Source organism: Zasmidium cellare, assembly GCF_010093935.1.
Source record: "Zasmidium cellare ATCC 36951 unplaced genomic scaffold M409scaffold_47, whole genome shotgun sequence".
NCBI classification, from domain to species: Eukaryota; Fungi; Ascomycota; class Dothideomycetes; order Mycosphaerellales; family Mycosphaerellaceae; genus Zasmidium; species Zasmidium cellare.
Window position 1 is genome coordinate 67,412 of NW_022986991.1, and position 20,720 is coordinate 88,131.

A 20,720-nucleotide genomic window follows, 5' to 3' on the forward strand; every position below is an offset into this window, starting at 1 on the left:
CTTCGATCAATACTGGATATGATGCTGTCGGGAACGTCAGCGATGATCGGTATCCGAGATTGCGGCTTTGTCATACCTCAAATCATTTAACAGCCATGCTCTCTGCCAACGACTGAATCCTCACACGAGCAAGTCCCTGACCAGCTCGGTCCTGGGCCGCGACTTTGTCGAACAGCCCTCCAATGGGGCTTGCAACAGCTTTGACGAGCTTCAAAGCCGATCGGGACTTTCGCGACGACGAGTATGTCGATGTGTTGCTGGATGAGATGGGGGAGGCGTCGGAGTCGTTTCTGAGGGTGGTGTATGCTGCGACTTCGTTGCCGAAGGTTGGTCCAGAGACTGGGAATGCGAAGTGTCTGTTGGCGGACATTGTAGCTTTTTGGTGGGTTGTTGTTGATGGGCGTCGGTTGAGTAATGTTGGCTTCAGGTCTTTGATGTTGGATGTTCGTGATGTTGGCTGTGGATGAGAGTCACTTCCTGGCAGTCAACGACATCCTTATATCCTGCTTTCAATGTGGATCATCATCCATCAACTTCTCCATCAGAATCTTCACACATCCTACTGTGCCGTCGACATGCGCTCGCTGAGTTCCAATTAGCAAATCGTTCACATGAAAGCGTCTGCCATAGTCAAGTTGGGCATTCCGACTCCGACGTTGGCCAACTCCGAAGCTCACTCCGTGGGCGTCTCGCAGCGCTTCATTGGCTCGAAGAACTTTCAAAACGTGCTCCACTCGCAGCCTGTCTCCGTCCAGTTGATATTTTTGACCCACGATGAAAAGTCAAAGCCTTCTAGTCCGTCAGCGTTTAGGAGGTCGAAGTCGTCGACACCGCCTAGAGACAGTGGTTGGGACGACGGAAATGCCGCAAGCTGTTGGCCTTCGCCCCCAGCGCTTACAGACACTGGTGTTTGCGGTGTCACAGTGGATGCGGTTGCCTGTTTCGAAGACGAAGATGGATCCAGTACTTCGTCCAAGACTCGAGAGATGACCTTCGATGCCTGCACGCAGATGTTGTAGTCTCCTTCCCCAGGCCTGCAGATGCTGTCCAGATGGGAAACGTAGACAGACAATGTCCGTATGAGTGTGGCACGTTTGATGTTTAAAGGCAGATGCTGGGTGGCACCGCTCTTCGACACGTTCTGGAGAGTGTTGGTAAGGAATGCCACACAAGGTAGGCCATATCCTAGAACCTGTGTTCCTGTCAGCTCAAGACCACGGCATACACTTGAATTGAAGTCCTCACCATATAAGGAAAATCGTAGCGCAATAGGATGGCACGATTGAGACACGTTCCGAGATGCAGAAGCACCGAGACCACCTCAAGCGCCGCAGTCATCGAACCCTCCCAGGCACTTGCATCACACTTCTCCAGCAGCCTGTGAATCTCAAATTCAATCTGCAGGTAGCTTAGATAGACCACGGTGAGCATCAGACAGACATTGGGGACCAGATCTGAGTCCCAGCATTCGGGGCTGTAGCGGAGGTGAGTGGGTAACATTTCGTGTTCGCGCTTGATTCGATGCAAAAGGTCTCTGTTCGATATTTAGTCCAGCGTGAAGAGCGCGTTGTGGCACCACTTACCTCAAAAGAGCCTCGGTCTCGACGCTAGGAAAGCGATAGTTGTACTCCAGAATCTCTTCTCGAAAGCTACCGACCATGTATCTCAAGCGATGCCATGTGGCAGGGATGTATCTAGTCTTGTGGCTCCAACCGTCTGGGGAGAGATTCATCCGGGCTTGCGCTTCGCTCTCGCTAGCGAGCAGCTCCTCGTCCGTCATATCCAAAGGCATTTTGACATCAGAGAATCGTCGAAGGATGCGGGGAGGTCGGTCAAGTAGTGCAGAGACGAACTTGTCGAATTGGTACGAGGCAGCGAAAAGCTTTCTTCGGCACTCTGCGAGGAAGAATGGTGAGTTCCGCGTGAGTGAAGACTCTCGTTGGATGCCGAATTCGTATATATACTATTTTATGGTCAGGTGTGATGACATCTTCACAGATACAGAACATGGACTCACAGTTGATAGATCTCCAATTCGGCGATACACAGGCGGCGAGGTGTCACCTTCGATGTGCGTGGTGAGGCGAAGGTAGTCGAACGCCGTCCAGAGCATCACATCGTTATTGTCGGTGGCTATTTGTCGGCACAGTCGAAGACATGATCCAGTGTTTCTGTATAATGACAAGACAATGTCTTCATGCTGATCATCATCGCGAGCCAGGCCGAGCCTGCACGCCCTTGCCGCAATGCACTGTATAAGACCTATTGTCTCTAGGCGACAGTTTTCGCCACTGAACATGGACACAAAGCTGTCGAAGTCGGTGTCGCTTGTGATTTTAATTGGCTTAGACGTGCTCTCTATCACCTTCTCCGCAAGACGTGAGAAGTTGTAGTCGGTTGTGGCCGCGTCATTGCTGAAACAGGGAGACACTATATCACGCAAAGACTCAGAGAAGCGATTCACAAATGGTCTGGGGACCAGGGCAGCTTGGGCATTGACTCCATATTCTTGAAGCATCCTCTCAATGAAACTCCAATGGCGGAAGCCAGTCAGAATCTGCTTCACAGTCTTGAACTTGTCCTCGGGATAGGTGTCTTCATCGATGGTGCCTCCGGGGATTTGAGGTACTCTACCATGATACTCAGGCGTTGCAGGTGGCCATGGCATCACAGATGGGGACTCTACATAGTCGCTAGCTGGCACCGATCGAGCACTGTTGGCTCCAGCAGGGACGGGAAGTGCAGAAGGTCTCCTTGGACTGGACAGCAGCGATGTTGCAGGAGCTGATGCATCAGAATCCGGCAGTTTCGGTTTCGTCAACGGGGCAGGGTGGTAGTAGCATCGTGCAGTGAGTCCTCGACGCTGACATCGGCCACAAGTAGGCCGCTGGTGATCGCAGCGAATCTATCAAACGTGTGAGCTGAGGCATTTCCCAGTCGTCAAGGGCATGCTTACTTTGGCCTTGCGGCATGGCTCACACGATGCCACCTTGCCGTTTCGACGATGCTCAGCAGCAGACATGTTGAATCCGATGAGTCAAGGATACTCAACAGACGCATGAAGAAAGAATAGCATACGAAGTGGCTGAAAAGCCAGATGAAGTTGAACTCCGAGCGGCATCCCGGTCATTCCGCCATCCCGCGTGGAGAGAGACGTGAAGACTGGCCGATGTGGAGGGCCCATGCTCTATTCCGAGTTTTCATTCCGAGGCTTCTCTCACAAATGCACGCCTTCGTCTCCTTCAGTCTCACACACGACGTCGGACGTCGGACATCGATATAAGTGAGTGTGAGTCGCGCCTGAGGGCCGATTTTGGTGTCAGTATTGTCGACTCGCGTGTAACGGCCGTGTTCATGCGGCAAGACACGTCTTCGCGCCACCGAAGAACGCGAGAATGAATGCCAGGTTGTGTCTAACTGTTCGCAGGAGTCGACTACGATGGGTGAATCAAGATATCGCATTCTGTCCTAGACTTCCAGGCTGACGTCAATGTATAAATTGCCATGGGCAAGATACTCTGGAGCTGAACGACAGAACTATTCAGCTCGTAGGTATTATACCCAATCCGTGGTAGGCTTCCAGACAAGCAGACTTGGCAGAAGGCGAGCCTTTGACTATTAGCAAGTGGGCAGTGCGAATGTGGACATTTCGGGGCGATCGGTAAACCCGAAGTCTAGGCAAGCGTTCGCATCGCGCAAACAATGAATCTATAGACCCGTCCACGCTGTTATACAAAAGAACAGAAGAAGAAGGAGAAGAAAAGGCCCACGTCCTCCCAAATGGGAAGTCTCCATCTTCCGAAGCTCCGACGTCACTTCCTGCCACGATTGGAACACGACTCCGGATGATTCGACAAGTCTTGGCAGATTATCAGACAATGGAAGAAGAGCCGGACCAGGCCATCGATCCGAGTCCAAACGATGCTGAGGAGCGACAGCAGCAGACGAACCTCAACAAAGCGTGTGAGGCTTGCCGTGGATCCAAGCTACGATGCATTATCGACCCAACCTCTTCAGACGGGAGCTGCAAGAGATGCGTAGCAACAGGTCGCACGTGCGTGTACAAGGCGCCCCGAGTGCGACAAAGACGAAAGGTCCACGTCGACGTCCGTGTCGCCGAGCTGGAGAGACAGCTTCGATCTCTGCGAATGCAGCTGCATCAAGCGCAGCATGGCCTAGCTAGCAGTCCTCCAGCTGCGAACCCCGGGCCCCCAGTTACCAGTACATTGAGGTTTGAGGCGCCAGTGACCCCTGCATCATGGCCGAAGAAAGCGACTGCCGCATCCGACGACCTCATACCGAACGATCGAGTTCATCGTTCGCCGCCAGATACTCCGGACGAGGAGATTGTACAGTCCATCAACGCGCCCTGCGATGATGTAGTCCAGCGTCAAATTCTCACTTGGGAGAACGCAGACCGTCTCGTTCACGTCTACCTCACCGACTTCGCCACGCACTACCCATTCGTCTGCCTCCCTTGCTTCACCGACACGGAGACCTTCAGAAGGAATCGACCAGCCACTTTTCTAGCGGTGGTTGCAGCCGCCAGTGGCACTTCTTCCCCAAAGCTGAACAAAATCCTCTGCCATGAACTTCTTGCCTTGCTTGCCAAGAGGATAATGTTGGAAGGAGAGCACAATTTGGATATCATCCAGGCGATGATCATCATGACCATTTGGTATACACCGATGGAAAAGTTCGAAAGTCTGCGACAGTATCAGTTCGCTCACTTGGCCGCGACGATAGCCATGGATATTGGGCTTGGAGATGAATCTGCCGCTGCCGACAATGAGAATATATCGGACGATTTGGACCGCCGACGAACTCTACTCAGTATCTACATGCTATGTACAGGCATCAGCGTTCAAACGGGGAGGCCAAAGATGCTTCGCTTCACCAATTACATGCAGCGCTGCATAGACCGTTTGAAGTCACAAGACAGCATATCTCACCAAGATCAATGGTTCCTGGCTTGGGTCGAGCTGCAAAGACTGACAGAAACAGCCGCCGATGTCTTCTTCACAACGCCAACGGATATTTCACTGCCCGCAAACCAGCAAGCGGTGGCGGAGTTCTGTCACAAACTCGACGAATGGAGACACGATTTGCCGATCAACTTGGAAGGAGCCCTCGAGATCCACTACCATTACGTGCGCTCGATGGTACTCTGCGTGTGTCTGTACGTAGACCACGACTTGGCGGATTTCCGCCCTCCTTTCCGAGTGCGTGCATTGAACAGACAGGCCGCGCCATCAGCTCCCATGACGCCATTTCTTGCACGAACGACCATCGCTTTGGTGGAGACGGTGCATTCCGCAATAGACGCCTTTCTGTCGTTTAGTAGTATCGAACTGCTTGCAGCTCCAATGGTAGGTCTACCTTTCCGAATCTTGAATAGTGGCTCACATCAAAACCAGATCTACTACATTCGCACCCTCCACCCACTTTCCATCCTCCTCATGCTAGACATCGCCTGCCGCCGCCCAGAAAATGAAATGGCCAAGATCATTGACCAAGACACGTTGCGAGTTGGGGAGTACTTCCACGCCCTCCAGCGAATGCTCTCGCCCTACGAATCCGAGACGCAACGGACTCCCGCCAAATTCCTAGCCATCATCAAACGAATGGAAACATGGTGGCAGAGCCAAAGCGAGCAATCGAGCGACCACGCTCGTGATTTGCGACCCTTTGCGAAACTCACGGTGCCGAACGAACAGCACACATCGCCTGCCACGACGGAGAATAGCACGAGCCCGGTAGAAAGTTTCAACGATATCGACTCCTCGCACTTCGCCGGGAGAATGCCAATGGGTGCTGCAAACAATCTGCGGACGGACGCGCAGACGTCCTCCTTTGACGAGAGTAGCCTATTCATGGACAACTGGGTATTCGACATGGACCAAGATCCTGCGAGTCTCCTCATGCCTGAGATTGACTGGTCGTTGTTTGAGAGTCCCGTGCTGCTTAATGCCAATGGATGAATGAAGCGTTGTCTTTCATCGCGGTTCGTGGAGGAAAACGTGCTTGACAACTTGCTATCGATTATGATGGGCTGCTTCTGGACGAAAACCAAACGGTCTTTATCCGACAACTCAGAACTTCCCATGACCAACAGGCAGACGCAGCAACTCTCTGTTCGTGGGCAAACTCTTCCACATCATGCTCTGAAAGGCTTTCACTCTCTATAAGGCCATCCGCGCTCAGCTAGGTTCCACCCACAAGACCACAACAACAACACCAGGAAATCTCCAAAGTAAAATCAACAAATGCCCAACGAAGCCCTCCTCGGTCTCCGCCATCAAATCCTCGGTACCAAACCCCCTCCCCATCCTCCTCCACCCGACCCCAACCCCGGGAATCCTCGACATCCCCCTCTTCGCTAAAGTCGCCCAATACACCCTCGACGCGGTGGAGTACCCCGTGATGAGATTGCAGGCCATGCTCGTCGCCGTCACCCCTGAAAATGGGACGATGCAGGCGGTGGTGAAGAGCGCGGATCAGACGACGGCGCAAGGGGGCTTTGGAGAATTTGTTGGCGAAGTTGGCGGGGGAGGCGTCGGTTTGCGGGCATACGAGGGCTTTGATGAGGGTGGACGCGATGGTTTAGAGTGAGATGCGTGAGATGTTGTGGGGATGTCTTGGAGTGAGGGGAGGGGATGAGGAAGTTGATGCATTTCAAAGGTGCTTGAAAGTCATGGCCATTGAACGGGAGTTCGCCTGATAAGAAAGAAGAACAAGTACAGTACATTGCCTGCTCAATACTTCCGTCCCCTCCCACGGAAGTTGCCTCCACGACTAGAGCTTGGCGTCGAAGTCTTCCGATTGCTGGTCGACGAGGATCTGCGACATCCGCGAGACGAGCTCGCAGCCGGTTTACCGTACGTATACGACGACGAGCGGCTGAGTGTTCGGTTGGACTGGGTTTGGCTCGTCTTCGTTTGGGACGAGCCTGAAGGGAGTTCTCCCGGATTCCTAGTGACGATGCCGTCAGAACTTCGAATGGTGCAGTCAATGTTGAATGAGCACTCACTTCTCGCAAACCTTTGTGAAGGCGTTCAAGAGCGTCTGGAATGCAATCGTCAGTCTCAAGATCTTCCAGCTGCATCCGACGAGTTGTACGCACCATGAAATCCTGGTCCTCCATCGATCCGAAGATTTTGTGACCGCTCAGCCTCGCTTGCGTAACTCTGGGGCTCGTGATACCAAAAGCGATGCGAGCAAGATACCGCGGATCATCTCTGTCCGGCACCGCTTCAAGGATCTTGAAGAAGGCCGCGGAATCCCATCCACGGCTTGGAGGTTCGATCTTCTCGACAGCTTTGTGTTTCTCGCACCATGTGCATTGGCCACACTCGACTGCTCCATCTGGTAGTGCGTCCCCGAAGTGCTTCGCAAGACTGTATGCGAAGCAGGATTCGCCCGTCACCAAGGCAGTCACCTCATGCATACGCTGAAGTGCTTGCTGCTCGCGGAATTCGAGATCTTTGTACAGGTCATCGACAATTCGTTGCTGTTCCTCGGGTGCTGGTGGCCAATTCTTCTCGACTCGATAGATGTTCACAACGCCACTGGACTGAAGGTCAATGATGCTACTCTCATGCCAGTCGTTGAGTTTGCGCACAATATTATGTCGAGAGAGGCCGCTCGTGGTAGCAGCTGCGTCCACGTCGATGGTATAGACTGTCTTTGCAAGTTTGGCATGATTTTGCACTGCTTTGCCGGCCGTCGACTTGTCCCAGTCGAAAGGTCTGAGGCGTTTGAATGTGTACTTTGTGTATTTGGGTGTAGTTGCACGGAGGAGTCTAAAGCGAAGCTCCAACTGAGCGTAAATGTTGTTGAGGGTGTTGACCTGAACACATGTTAGTGCGTGGATATACTGCAGATTAGAAAATTCACCTTGATGTCGTATTGTTTGGATTGCTGGTAGAGGTTACCCTGAATGTGCGATTCTGGAGCCGGTGTTGGCTTTGTAGAAAAGACTTCCTTCAACAGATTTGCGACAGACGCCTTTGATGGCAATTCGCCTCGTGCAAAACTTTCACGAATGTGATAATCTTCTGCACAAAGATAGAGCATACATCTGCTCTCAAGGCCATCACGACCTGCTCTGCCGATCTCCTGGCTGTAGCCCTCCAGACTCCTCGGGATGTCGTAGTGTATGACATTGCGAATGTTGGCCTTGTCGATGCCCATACCAAACGCGATGGTTGCTACGATGATCAGGTTGTCAGAGGACATGAAGTCATCCTGACAGGCCATCTTCTCTTCGGTCTTCATGCCAGCGTGGAAGTGGCGGGCTTTGAATTTGTGTGAACGTAATTGCTCTGCGAGCTCTTCGGCCTGCTTTTGAAGAGTCACATAGATGATGGTGGATCCAGGAAAGGACTTCAAGAACATGCGAAGCTTCGGGTACGACTCTTTCTTCGTTTCGAATGCTTGTGCGTGGAGATGCAGATTTGATCGAAATGTCGTGGTTCGAAACAGGCCTGACTGCGGAATGTCAAACGCTTTGCATACATCTTCAGCAACATGAGGTGTGGCGGTTGCAGTCAAGCACACAACCCGTTCTGCCTCAATTTCTTTGGCAAATCTGGCCACTTTGAGGTAGTCGGGTCGGAATGCATGTCCCCACTCTGAGATACAATGGGCTTCGTCAATCGCCAGGAGTCGTACACCACCTTTCACGTTAGCCATGGAGGAGACGAAGCCTTCGTTGTTCAGTCGTTCAGGTGCGCAGTACAGAAGGTCGAGAGTGCCGTTGCGCATGGCATCCACAGTCTGGAGATGTTCTTCCTTGGTTTTGGTAGAGTCCATGACAGCAGCACTGATTCCGCGGCGCTTGAGAGCATCGACTTGATCTTTCATGAGCGCAATCAGCGGCGACACAACCAGGGTAATGCCACTTTCAGCGGGACCTTGCCGGATGCCCTGTTGCTCGTCCACATATCTGAAGCACAATGCTGGGACTTGGTAGCAGAGTGACTTTCCGCCACCGGTTGGAAAAACTACAACTGAGCTTCCTCCATCGAGCAGTCGACCGATGGCTGGTTCTTGCTTGAGCCTAAATCCGTTCATACCGAATCGTTCCTTGAGGATCTTGTTGGCGATTGCCAGTCCAGCGGCCGACGCAGGCTCGACACGAACTCGCTTCGGATCGTAGACATCAACATCTTCATTCTTCCGCTTGCCATTGGAAGAGCCGATGGCTTCAATGTTCAGGAGATCGGCTTCATCTGATGACGAAAGTCCGAATTCGTCGGTGTCGTCAATAGCCATTGAGGGGTCTGGGCGCGCCGTGCTTCAGTGAGAGCACAGTGCAAACAAATTCAACGCGGCGAATAAGGTGTACAACTTGTTAGAAGGGATCGTATTGTCGCCGGGTGGCGATGTGAGAGAATGAACGTGAACATGAGTGGGATGAGACGGAGGGGTGGGATGTTTGTGGTGACATCGCGACCTCCTGCTCTGTCGTGGATTTAGAGTTTCAAGCTTAAACGCGGATGCACGTGATGTACACCATTTGCAGAACAGCGATACCTTCCATAATTGAAATGATGAGGTATCTCATCAATTCGAAGTTTGACATTTGCACAAAGCTCGTAGAGCATTCGCTGACGAGAGCTCGCCATGATCTGTACACGAGCTATCTCAAAGCAGAATCCGATCCAAGGTTCTGCCTCTCAAGCTCCTCGCCCTTCTCCTTCGCCTCAAGCAACCGATCCTCAGCTTGCGTATCAAACTTCATAGCCTTCCCCTTATTATGTTTCGCCCTCTCATCGATCTTTCCAACCTCATGCTTGCCTCCAGGAAGCACACCTTCTGGCAGCTTCTGCCCCTTCTCCCCAAGGATTGCACCCTTGCCAGGATTTCTGCTCTTCCCGACTTGCTTCTGCACGTTGCCTGACTTTCCAACGCCAGCCTGCGTGCCATCGCCAGGGTCTAGTCCCATATTTTTCAGTTCTTGTATGGCCTCAGCATCGCCCTCTGCAGCCTTGACTCTCAGTTCGCGCCGTTTGAGTTTTGCGAAGCGTTTCTCTTTGTAAGATGCGAGTCGCTCGTCAGGTGATGGGATTGGAGGCCTTTGCTCAACAGGGGTGCCGAAGGGAGAGACGATGCGCGCGACTACGTGATCGACTTGCTTGCTCACGTGCAGGCGGTGCAATTCCACGACGTCGCCAGTGACGAGTGATGAGTTCGGGTCGTGAACGAGGTGGTTCTTGTATGTTTGAAAGTACTGCAATCTTCGTCAGCTTGCGTTTCCTCACATGAATGAGGATATCCTCACCTTCTTGATCCGCTTGTTCCACTGCTGCACAGCGATCCTCACCGTAACAGTCTTATCCATCCTCTCCGACCGCACAACAACTCCCACAATCCGTTTGTGCGCCTTTGTATTGTCACGCTGCCTCTTCTCTTCCTGATGCAAATGTTCTGCCGTGCTATGGGTGAGGTATTGCTGCGGAATTCTTGGCTGGTTCAAAGGCTTTTTGAGGAGGAAGTCCGTTTTGGTCAAGCGGTATGGGTTTCCTTCTGGATCCACTCGTTTTGATGCCGGGAGACTTGGGTCGTACCATTCTGGCAGTGGAGTTGGAGGAGTGACGAGTGGTCGAGAATCGCTGCTTTCAGTCTGGGTGGCCAGACATCTCCGGCAAATCCATTGGGAGCCCAACTGTCTGCCAGACACCAGCGTCCGTACGGGAAGAGTCACTGCGCGGCCGCTCATTCTGCTGAGCGATGGGAGTATTGAATGTTGAAAGTCGCGTGCTGCGGTTAGGAGTTGAAGATGGAGGTCGGAATTTGAATCCCCTTTCGGCAGTTTTCATGCCTGAGGCAATAACAGCTTTCTCGAACAGCGCGACCTCTTCTGAACAACAACATATTCTCAACCTTGGCACAAAACTCCTTTGATTGCGCCATTCCACGACACCAGCCTTATACCTTTCTACAATGATATCCTTGAGGGCTTCTGATCTGCCCCATCCGGATGCACTACGACATATATTCGAATGCAGAGACTTTCACCTGAGATGGTACTCGTCTTTGAGGTACTCCTTGTAACATTGATGAAATTATGCTTTCCATTGACGTGTACGCCTGAAATGCTACCAGATTACATATTTATGGCCCCAATTCTCGCTCGAACGCTGCAGTTGTGCAATAATGCTGATCACTCTATGAAGGCTGCTCCTCCGTCCTCTCAAATCCCAACCCAGCGAAAGCCTGGCCCAGTTCCTCGGTAGGATCACCCCATGAAAGCGGCTCCCCCGTCCTCTCATCCCAGCGGAAGCACTGCCCCAGTTGTTCATTTGCGGCTGGAGATGGCGTTACGGATCATACGGCTCGGTCGGTAGTCCCCAATGTTCCTTTGTGGCTGCTGTCGAGGAACTCGCTGCTGGCCACCGAAACCGGTCTCTGGCTGCGTCATCTTTTGCTCCTCGACATCCCTGTGAGCATCTTCAGGATGTACCGGCTGAGCCTTGGGAGCGGTCAACCCGCCCCAGCTGTAGATGACGATGGCAATAGCCTCCATGGCGAACTGCATGAGGGCCTGCACAACTACGCTGGGAGTCAGGTAGTAGAAGATCGATCCCGAGGAGCTCCAACTCGTTGCAACCGTATACACAATCCTGACACACAGCGCCGGCAGCACACCAACCCCAGCGAAGATTAGGACCTTTTCGGCAGACGGGATGGCCTTGCCACGGAAAGCCGTAAGGATTGTGAGGAGTGCAAGCCCGACGTAGATCGCCAGGAAGATGATGCTGCCGGCCTCCAGACAATCCTTGCCGGTGTTGTGGCTCGAGGTGTCGCTTGACTGAACCTTCGTACCGCCAACGATGGAGAGGACCAAGGCAGCCAGACCTATGAGATGAATCGCCCGGAATACGATTTGAGGCAAGCCGGCAGGCCCCATACGTGGATGGAGTCGCTCCAGGATGCCGAGAAGGACAAGCAGGAGCGGCATTGTTCCTACAGGAAGAGAAGTCGTGTTAGTAATTGTTCCTTTACTGATTTGAAATGAAGCATGTCGTGCGTTATGGCGGCGGCAGGAAGTTGCGGGGGTCCGAGAGGAAGTTGTGGTGTTGCTGGAAGGAGCAAGTAACGCCGCAGGATCACTTGGCACTGCAGGCTCGCTAGCTTGCTGTTTAAACAGCCAAGTAGGGTGTCTTAGGGCAAGTCGACTCGTGCGGATGTCGAGCTAATTGTCGTGATCTGCAGAACCCTCTTCTGCCAAAGAAGGCTGAAGTTGTCGACATCGGTGCCGACACCAAACATTCCAGCGGAAGGAAGGATGGCGGAAGTTGTAGGGCCGACGCCATCTTGCAGCCTGCACCACGCGATCCGTGGGGAATTCCACATTCTCCATGGCGAAAGGATGGCATTTCGATTCTGAGACTTACCGATGGCACTAGTGATGAAGGCCGTCTCCTCCAGGCTTTGGGAGTAGTCGTTCTGGCTTTCCATGTACAGCGTACATGATGCGCCAATGAGGCGCAGAATGCAGAGTGTGACGAGGTAGATCCAGCTGACGCCGCCGGTGAAGCCTTGCTTGATGTTGATGGCCAGTCCAATGACGAAGGCGGGCGAGAAGAAGGCGATTTCGGCAATAGCAAGGTCGCCGCGGGAATTCAGAGCGCCCATCCTGATGAATTTCCTGGCAGGGTTTCTTGTGTTTGTGGTGGTGGGGTGGAATATGCCGTACACCTGGATTCGGGATTGTTGGCTGTATGCTCTTCGGTTTCGGGACGCTTGGCCGACGTGGGAGTGGAATCCTGTGAGTTCGATTTGGTCCTGTCGTACGAGATGCACGTTTGTTGCTATGAAGCAGAACAGGACTTGTTGGAAGAGAGAGCACTATACATATACAACTGCCATTCGACGACGAAGGCATTGCAATCTGGATGCCTAACAAGCCATGCGACGTCAATGGTATGATCCAGGCCATATTCATGAGGGTGTTGCGCTGAGGCAGAATAGTCAGTCAAAACAGACCGCAGAGCAATCCACAATGGGCAACGCCTGGCGGTGCATATGCGGATAGCGTAATCGCAGGAGGACTACTAAGCAAGAGCAGGACATGCTTGAGTGGGCCAAGCAGCGCAGAGGAGCGGTATGTTGCCCCCAATGGGGACTGGACTGTAAGGAGTGATGTCGTTGCTCGGAATTCGGCAGGATCACAGCCTTCGTTCCTTCCGTGGCTGTGGCTTGCCAAAATTACCCCAATTCACTGCACACAATCGTCGGAGGCGAGCTCTAGCGTGATAAAGAGACAGGAATCGCAGTACCTGCCGAAAGAGGAAGGTCGATGACCTTCCGAAACCGAATAACATTGTGCTTGGCGCCTCGCAGCTGCCGTCGGTTCACCGATTCCTTCACAACGACTGGCACCCTTGGTGGATACGGTCTTCCTTCCGGCCAGCACCACGCGTGCCTCCCAGCCCTCGCCATGTTCTATAATGACAAACATTGCTGAGTCAAAACAGGCATGAACAAGACCTTTGACTAGTGGCCAGTACCTTCGGCTCGAAATGGCTCACACGAACGCAATGTTCACATTGGGAAAATTTGTGGTCGATCATTCAGTATGTCTGTTCGTACGGGTTGGATTATTCCCGGAGACTGGACGCTTTGCAATGATTGTCATCGCACGCTTCCCGCGGTGCCAGCAGGACTATAGCGTTCCGTGCTGCTGGTAAATACTGTCAACGAGGTGGATGGGAGGAGTAGGGCACTTTATCATTTGGTGATTGCAGTCGAGTAGGGTGCGGACTTAGAATTTGCTGGTACGAGGCACCAACCGTCATGCCATCGCCTCAGCCGCAGCCGGAGCATTCGTATCCAGCCGATCTTGAATAGGTATCTTTCCGGTCGACACTGCAGCTGATGAAAAGACCGCGAACAGGACGCCTCATCAAGGGAGGGAGAGAAGTTCGCATTCCATCTCAGCCTTGTGTGAATGTGTCACCCAGACTGTCAGCGTGGTCTGCCGTTAGTCTCGGCTTCGCAAAATCCTCCCCGAATCCTGCACGACATTACAACAGAGGATAATAACATAGAAGATCCTTCGACTCAATGGTACCGGACACACGACGCAACAGATGTTCGATACACTAACACACATGTTATATAGGTGTACCTAGGTCGCCCTTCGCGAGGTTGTCGCACTTGCAAATCTCGGCGCATCAAGGTGCGTGCAGCAGGAGGAGATACCACATCCGGCATCAGTTGCGATGTGGTTCGAGGGTGCATTGCTGATAGTGGTACTCAGTGCGACGAGACACGGCCGGCCTGCCAGAACTGTGTCAAGACGAATCGAGAATGCCCGGGCTTGCCAGAGGAAGTCGATCTGATCTTCCGTACGGAGAATCCAGCAACGAGAAAGAAGTCGAAGAAACCAGAGCGAAAAGGCAGCGATGATGTTGATGTTTCAGAGCTCAGCAAGTATGACACCTGCCATGTTGCTGCGTGGTCGGTTGCTGACCTTGCGCTAGTCTCGTCAATGGGTTCGATCAAGTGCAGCAAAAGGTTCTGCAGAGCCAGGCAGCGAAGAGTACCCGATCTTCAAGAAAAGGCAGTCCATCGAAAAGTGGCTCGGGAAAGCGTTCTTCTCGTGGCTCTAGAGTCGACCTCACCGGTCAAACTACGTTCAACCCAGCCCTAGAGGAGCAGGCGACGACGTTCTTCTTCAACAACTTTGTCTTGACGCCTCGAAGCAAAGAGACAACTCGTGGCTTCCTTGAGATCCTCAGCCCTATGATGCAAGATGCTCAAGAAGGTTCAGCACTTCATTTGGCCACACAAGCGGTTGCCATGTCCACACTAGCCAACTGGCCAGGCCGAAGGCATCTAATGGCAAAATCGCAAAGCCTGTATACTCGGGCTCTAACCGCCATACAGCACGATATTCAATGTCCGAAACAGGCTGTCAGCGACTCGACATTGTTGACTGTGCTCATGTTCTCCATGTATGAGTCTGTGACATCATCCGAACATTCAGTCCAAGCCTGGGCCAGGCATATAGATGGAGCTGTGACTATCGTCAAAGCACGCGGGACAAAGCAGTTTGACGATACTCGATCGTTGCTACTGTTTCGTGCCGTGCGGACACAGATGTTGACCAGCTCCATCCAGCAAAGAAAGGCAATACCAGACTTCCCAGGGCCTCGAGGCTGGGTGAGCGATGCTGAAGGCGAGAACACAGCAGCTTCGAGCTTGTTGGAGTTTTCCGTCCTGCTGCCAAACATCCTGGCGAAAGCCAAGAACCTCTTTGCGCTAGATCAGGACGGCGAGACCATCTCCGAAGTGACTGCTTTGCTACATCAAGCACATGAGATGCAACAAGCATTACTTCAATGGGAGTCTCAGATGCCAGCGCAGTGGTGCTACAGCTCCGTAGCCAACATCCCGACCCGAGCAAAAATGGACAAGATCGAGGAGATGGAGACGTGGCCAGGCGTCCTGCACATCTACAAAGACGTTCATGTTGCTTGCATCCGAAACAACACTAGAGTCAGCCAGATCTTGTGCTCTTCGGTCGTCATCGACGCACTCAAATGGTTGGATCCGCTGCACTTCCAAATGGATGAGAGGTTCACATTGGCGAAGATGAGGCTTCAATCACTCGTCGGTGATATCTGCTACAGTGTGCCTTTCCACCTTTACGGTCCAGATGTGGTGCACAAGATCCGGCCGAATGGCCAGATCCGTAATCGTAAGTCTTCCCGGAGCCCTTGCGATGAACATGAAGCTGACTGATATTCTCTAGCCGGACAAGCCCTTGGTGGCTACTTCCTCATCTGGCCACTCTTCGCCGCCTCAAGTATTCAAGATATCCCCGACTTGCAAAGACGTTGGCTTCGAGGTAGGCTACAGACCATTGCTCGCCAGTATGGTCTCGACCAAGGCAACATCATGAGCTCCATCAACAAGGGCCGTTCTGGCGCGAGCTGGACCGACAAGCTGCAGTATGATGCTGTCAAGTCGAAGCAGTCAAGCTATGCTTTGTCCTCGAAAGAACAGGCTCCCGCGGAGAGTTCGAGCTTCGCGTTTTCGAATGATCACATTCAACCGCAGTCGTTTGGTATGTCAAATTTTCCAATGGTTGGTTCTCTTTTGTCAACATCCGCTGGCACTGTAATAGAAGACCTTTGTTCACTGGACTCGATTGAGAAGCAGACTTCTCCCAGCAGCCTGGATCAGGACGAGTTCGCATTTCTTGAAGAGCTTGGCCTCACGGATGGGTCGTCTTCTTTGTCAGATAGCCCATTTGAGCGGATGGAGTTGATGGAGGTTGCTTGAGGAGGGAAAGTGCATGCCTTTTGTCATAACCGTGATGAGTGTGCGTAACATCCCAGGACGCGTGATCCAAGAAGTGGGCACCACTGGACTGACTTTGCTTTGAACAATTACATCACCATCACCAAGCTATAGTCTCCGCGGTTCAATGACGCGCTGGCAGATCTTACGGCTCAACGATATTGGGGGACCGCCATGGACTCCATCACTCCCTAGGGAGATATAAGACCCTACCATAGGGCTGAGAACCGCATGATCATCTGGCGATGGCTGTATCTTCTGGGAGATCGTTTGAATGCGGTCATGGCTTGGTCATCTGAGCCTGGGCTTCTTTCCATGGAAGTACCGTCCGCCTCCGAAATTCTCACCCTGTCATGGCGAAGCCTTGAATATGGCAGTCAAGCCACAAAGCCGACTGGGCAATCAATCTTTGCTCTTGTGTCAGGGATCGCAAGCAGAGGGGAGAAGGAAATATTGGTCACAATCTGACTGGTCAATCTGTACACTAACAATACGATACCGTGGAGTTGCATGAAAACGAGCATTCAAAGTCAATCCCCTGTCTCAATCGCACAACTCCTCACCAAGGTAGTCATACGCCTGACCTGGCTGAAGAGCTTATGATGAAATCACAGCATGACTTAGAAGATCAATATGCCATTCAAAGCTTCGACGCCGCAGAAACAACAGACGGATTCCTCGCAACCACATCTGCGGCAACCTCCTTCGCTCCATGCGAAGCATACAGCTGCTCGCGTTCAATCTCGAGCAGCTTCGCGCAGTCCGCCTTGGCCTGGTCAACATTGACGCACAGGAGCAAGATGATTCCCACCAAGGTAAGCGCAAAAGTAAAGTAGAAGCCAGCGTTGGTGTTGCCATGGGCATCGTCGATAATAGCGCTTGAGATGAAGGGGCCAATAAAACCAGATGTCTTGCCGACCGCATTAAACAGGGCGAAGAAGATGTACATCTTCGGCGCAGGCGCTACTTCAGCCATTAATGTTGTCGAGTACGCTTGGTAGGCTGCAGAAGCACCGCCATCCCAGGCCTGATATAGCCAGAACTCCCATGTATGGTGAAACCCAATGGCGTTAGTCCAGTTGCCAATCATGCCCCAGAGACTGATTAGCACGCCAGGGACGGCGTTGCAGACGAACATGGTCTTCGCCGAGATTCTGAACTTCTTCTGTATCCAGATCTGAATCAGGATACCGAGTCCAGTAGCGCCATAGACAACAATGTAGAGGCCGTTGTAGACGATTGGATTGAATTCGATAGCGTTGTTCTGGAGGATTTGAACTTGCGTACCCGAAGTAGAATTGGCATCATTGAGACAGAAGTAGGCCAATATGTAGAGTAGAGTGTGCTTCAAATGGACAACGTTCTTGGCTGCTTGCCAGACTCCCTTGGGTCCCACCGTCAGCCAGCTGGTATTGTCGGGAAGCTTCTGACCAGGTCTGCGTTGATCGAAGATGAACCATGGGAGGCATGTGACGATCATAATACCCCCAAAGTAAGCCGTTGTAATGGAATAAAACCTCCAGAGCTGGTGGTCCGTTGAGTAGCCTACTCCGTAGGCAATGGCGTAAGCCAGGGCGATAGAGACGGTTGACCCCAATCCAGAGAAAACGTATGACCAATTAGACATCTTCGACCTCTCCATCGACTCCAACTCAGCATGTTCTTCTGGGGTCTTTGTCCCTTCTAAGACTTGACGTTCTGACTCTTGCAATTGCGGTAGATCCCGGACCACTTGAGGGAAGGCAGCGAAGTAGAACGCGGACTGGGCATTCATCACCAGATTGCCCAAGACATAAAAGCCACTTGCTAGCTGCCACTTTGACGGTTCGGTAAAGTCGAGAAAGGCGAAGGACGCCGCAACTCCAATCACAGTCCACGAGATCAGGATCCATGGACGCCAACGCCCGTAGTCAGCGTAGGGACCTGTGATGAGGAGTACAGCCAACTGTACTGCAAACGTGATGCCATTAATGTCCAAGATGTAAGAGTTGGTGGAGGTCCTTGAGCCACCCCAGTTGAGGTAGCCGCTGGGAAAGGCTGACTCCAAAAGATCTTGCTGGAGAGCGCCACCGTAGTTGCCAAAGCCGACACCTGTAGCGCCCCAGTTGAAGAGACAAAAGGACCAATACTCCAGCTTCGTCGTTGTCTTACGCTCGCCGTCTTCGGGGATCGTGTGCTCCTGCTCGATCGCTGCGTAGCCGGCGCGGCCGTGGGCGCTCAGCTTGGCTTTGGCGACATCATCGTTGTCAAAGTCGTTGACAGCCGTGCCAAAGTCCTTCTCTTGAGGAACGGGGGCCACAGAGAGATCAGTCATGTCGTGCCAAGCGGAAAAGCGCCAAAGAAAGTAGGTAAAAAGAGCTTGGCAAGGCTTGTCCTAGATGCCGGACTACATATACGTGCGATGTGGACACCACATGGAGGCGTTCGGACGGCATTTCACGCCCTTGAACTTGTTGAGCCTTCCTTCGACGGAAAAATCTGTCTTGAGAGTACGTATGAGAAATCCTCGTCCAAGGTATCCGTAAGCAAATGCTGGGACGCGAGCGAACTTCGATGGGATCCAATTGGTCTTGTGGACTCCTCTCGATATCCAAGTGGTACAAGCGCATAGCACGACGAGAGTCCGCCAAGAGCACGCCATTTGCGACCATTCAGTGGCATCTACACGCCTGCCAGTCCAGGTTAGCCGCAGCATACCACCAACATAGGGCACCGCTCGCGTGTCGGGTCCAAAGGTAGCCGACGGTCGTGCGAATGGTTTGTCCACCAACCCGACTCTAGCCGAGCCCCAGCGGTTCTATACGAGGTCTGCGCATGTCGAACATGTGCATAAAGGTGGCCTGAATCTCGCCAGCGTCCTTGAGGGTAGAGACCTTGGATGGAATTCGCAACGGTGATGTGGACGCCGAAAATCCGCAGAATCCTTCAACGGAGAATTCGTCAGTGCCTTGCCGAAGATTACAAGACGCAACGCCTCTCCATCATCGAGACACTTGATCCGAACACTTTGCCGGAAACAAAGTCCATAGTCATTGCACATCTGCGTTCGCTCATTGTCTCCAAGCTCTTCATCCATTTCAAAGTGGCCTTGTCGAAGATGAGATCCAGGGTTTGAGAACTGCTGCGACCACAATACGATCAATCGTCCACGCAGAATGATTCTGGAAGTCGACCCGGAAACATGCCGAAGGGACTCTGGCCGTGAAGATGTAGCAGCAAGGTTGAAAAGCAACGACGATGAAATGGCGTGCTCGACATAGAACACGCAGAATCAGAGCGTCCTGGACGATTCCATCAGTCGTTGGTGGTCGACGGACGAACAAACGAGAGATGTGCATTCGAAAAGTGCGTTCCGGGCTTATAAGGCATCTTGTGAGTGTCTTACGAAAGCACGGCTGCCTTTGACCTCGATTTCCATGGTCTTTAAGGATGCGCTGAGCGATTGCGAGAACGGGTCACCGCGTTCTGGTAGGATCCCCAGAATACTGCACAGGACACCGCATTACACAACTTTCGAAGGATCGCACGAATTCAGTTGCTGCTGGCCTTGTCGTGATGAACATCCACATCCGGGAACACAGGGCGATAAAATCCACGGTCTTCGGAAAATGTCTGTTCATAGGGGAGATAAATGAGCTTCGTTATGGCAGCAGTCGCCACAGCTCGATCAGAGGCTCCCTCCGCGGCGTGAGAGGCTTCTTGTGGAGTGTTTGGCTGTCTCATCCAGAAGATCTAACGAGGTTCCTTCGTAGTGACAATGATTGAAGCGAAATGTTTGAGGTTCCGGTGCTCGTGGCTGACATGTTGTCCGTGTACAACTTGGAAGCCGTCCTTCACGACCTGCTTGAAGCGTTAGCCAGGATCATGACTTTCCATTGGTGTGGCGTGTTGGTGGTAGCAGGGAAGATGATGACAAAGGGTAGTGATGAATTGGTGGCTGGCGGGTCGCAGACCATAAGACCATCCCTGCTTGCGGTTCAATTTGCGATGACACCATCATCTTCAACGAGCCATCTGCACATAGCTTTCCTGCTCTCTTCTCCGATCTGGATGTCGAGAAGGCGATTGTTCGTGGAGCATCGAACGCAAGTATTCCAAGCTAAGTACCCCTTGCGAGATTTTCGGTGTCCCAGCCACGCCATTGCTTTCCTCCTTTCATTTCAGGCCAACTCTATCAACAACAACCTCCTTTCATCATATCTCACCTTAGAGGAGTCAACATCACCACCGCCATGAGCACTCAAGCTGCCTTCCGAGCTCATCGCAACATTATCGATGCCCGCACGCAACCCCGCCTCGCGATACCAGTCATGGGTACAATCTGGGCGCCCAGACGCTTCACCATCAATGGAAGGTCACCGAATTCTCCGCACGAATTGTACACCTGAGAGATAACGAAATGG

General features: G+C 52.5%; 8 protein-coding genes across 8 annotated transcripts; 2 read left to right on the top strand and 6 right to left on the bottom strand.

Moving 5' to 3' along the window:
- Positions 1-6: 6 nt before the first annotated feature.
- Positions 7-370, bottom strand: M409DRAFT_28939 (uncharacterized protein; the record flags this gene model as incomplete). Its single annotated transcript, XM_033809238.1, has 2 exons — positions 7-24; positions 125-370. The coding sequence occupies 2 exons, from the start codon at positions 368-370 to the stop codon at positions 7-9; spliced, it is 264 nt and encodes an 87-aa protein (XP_033661444.1).
- Positions 371-718: 348 nt separating this feature from the next.
- Positions 719-3,022, bottom strand: M409DRAFT_28940 (uncharacterized protein; the record flags this gene model as incomplete). Its single annotated transcript, XM_033809239.1, has 5 exons — positions 719-1,192; positions 1,246-1,534; positions 1,584-1,963; positions 2,018-2,905; positions 2,957-3,022. The coding sequence occupies 5 exons, from the start codon at positions 3,020-3,022 to the stop codon at positions 719-721; spliced, it is 2,097 nt and encodes a 698-aa protein (XP_033661445.1).
- Positions 3,023-3,878: 856 nt separating this feature from the next.
- M409DRAFT_28941 (uncharacterized protein) lies at positions 3,879-5,981 on the top strand (the record flags this gene model as incomplete). The annotated part of the gene is made up of 2 exons (XM_033809240.1): positions 3,879-5,369; positions 5,418-5,981. 2 exons carry the CDS (start codon positions 3,879-3,881, stop codon positions 5,979-5,981), a joined length of 2,055 nt encoding a protein of 684 aa, XP_033661446.1.
- A 1,045-nt stretch (positions 5,982-7,026) lies between these two features.
- M409DRAFT_70314 (uncharacterized protein) lies at positions 7,027-9,276 on the bottom strand (the record flags this gene model as incomplete). The annotated part of the gene is made up of 3 exons (XM_033818672.1): positions 7,027-7,065; positions 7,124-7,849; positions 7,897-9,276. 3 exons carry the CDS (start codon positions 9,274-9,276, stop codon positions 7,027-7,029), a joined length of 2,145 nt encoding a protein of 714 aa, XP_033661447.1.
- Positions 9,277-9,643: 367 nt separating this feature from the next.
- On the bottom strand, positions 9,644-10,723 carry M409DRAFT_28943 (uncharacterized protein; the record flags this gene model as incomplete). Its single annotated transcript, XM_033809241.1, has 2 exons — positions 9,644-10,234; positions 10,286-10,723. The coding sequence occupies 2 exons, from the start codon at positions 10,721-10,723 to the stop codon at positions 9,644-9,646; spliced, it is 1,029 nt and encodes a 342-aa protein (XP_033661448.1).
- Positions 10,724-11,172: 449 nt separating this feature from the next.
- M409DRAFT_70316 (uncharacterized protein) lies at positions 11,173-12,642 on the bottom strand (the record flags this gene model as incomplete). The annotated part of the gene is made up of 3 exons (XM_033818673.1): positions 11,173-11,289; positions 11,468-11,970; positions 12,402-12,642. The coding sequence occupies 3 exons, from the start codon at positions 12,640-12,642 to the stop codon at positions 11,173-11,175; spliced, it is 861 nt and encodes a 286-aa protein (XP_033661449.1).
- Positions 12,643-13,529: 887 nt separating this feature from the next.
- Positions 13,530-16,299, top strand: M409DRAFT_70317 (uncharacterized protein; the record flags this gene model as incomplete). The annotated part of the gene is made up of 6 exons (XM_033818674.1): positions 13,530-13,583; positions 14,132-14,188; positions 14,270-14,433; positions 14,493-15,712; positions 15,767-15,965; positions 16,191-16,299. The coding sequence occupies 6 exons, from the start codon at positions 13,530-13,532 to the stop codon at positions 16,297-16,299; spliced, it is 1,803 nt and encodes a 600-aa protein (XP_033661450.1).
- A 395-nt stretch (positions 16,300-16,694) lies between these two features.
- Positions 16,695-18,631, bottom strand: M409DRAFT_70318 (uncharacterized protein; the record flags this gene model as incomplete). Its single annotated transcript, XM_033818675.1, has 2 exons — positions 16,695-16,724; positions 17,075-18,631. 2 exons carry the CDS (start codon positions 18,629-18,631, stop codon positions 16,695-16,697), a joined length of 1,587 nt encoding a protein of 528 aa, XP_033661451.1.
- Between the last annotated feature and the right edge of the window lie 2,089 nt (positions 18,632-20,720).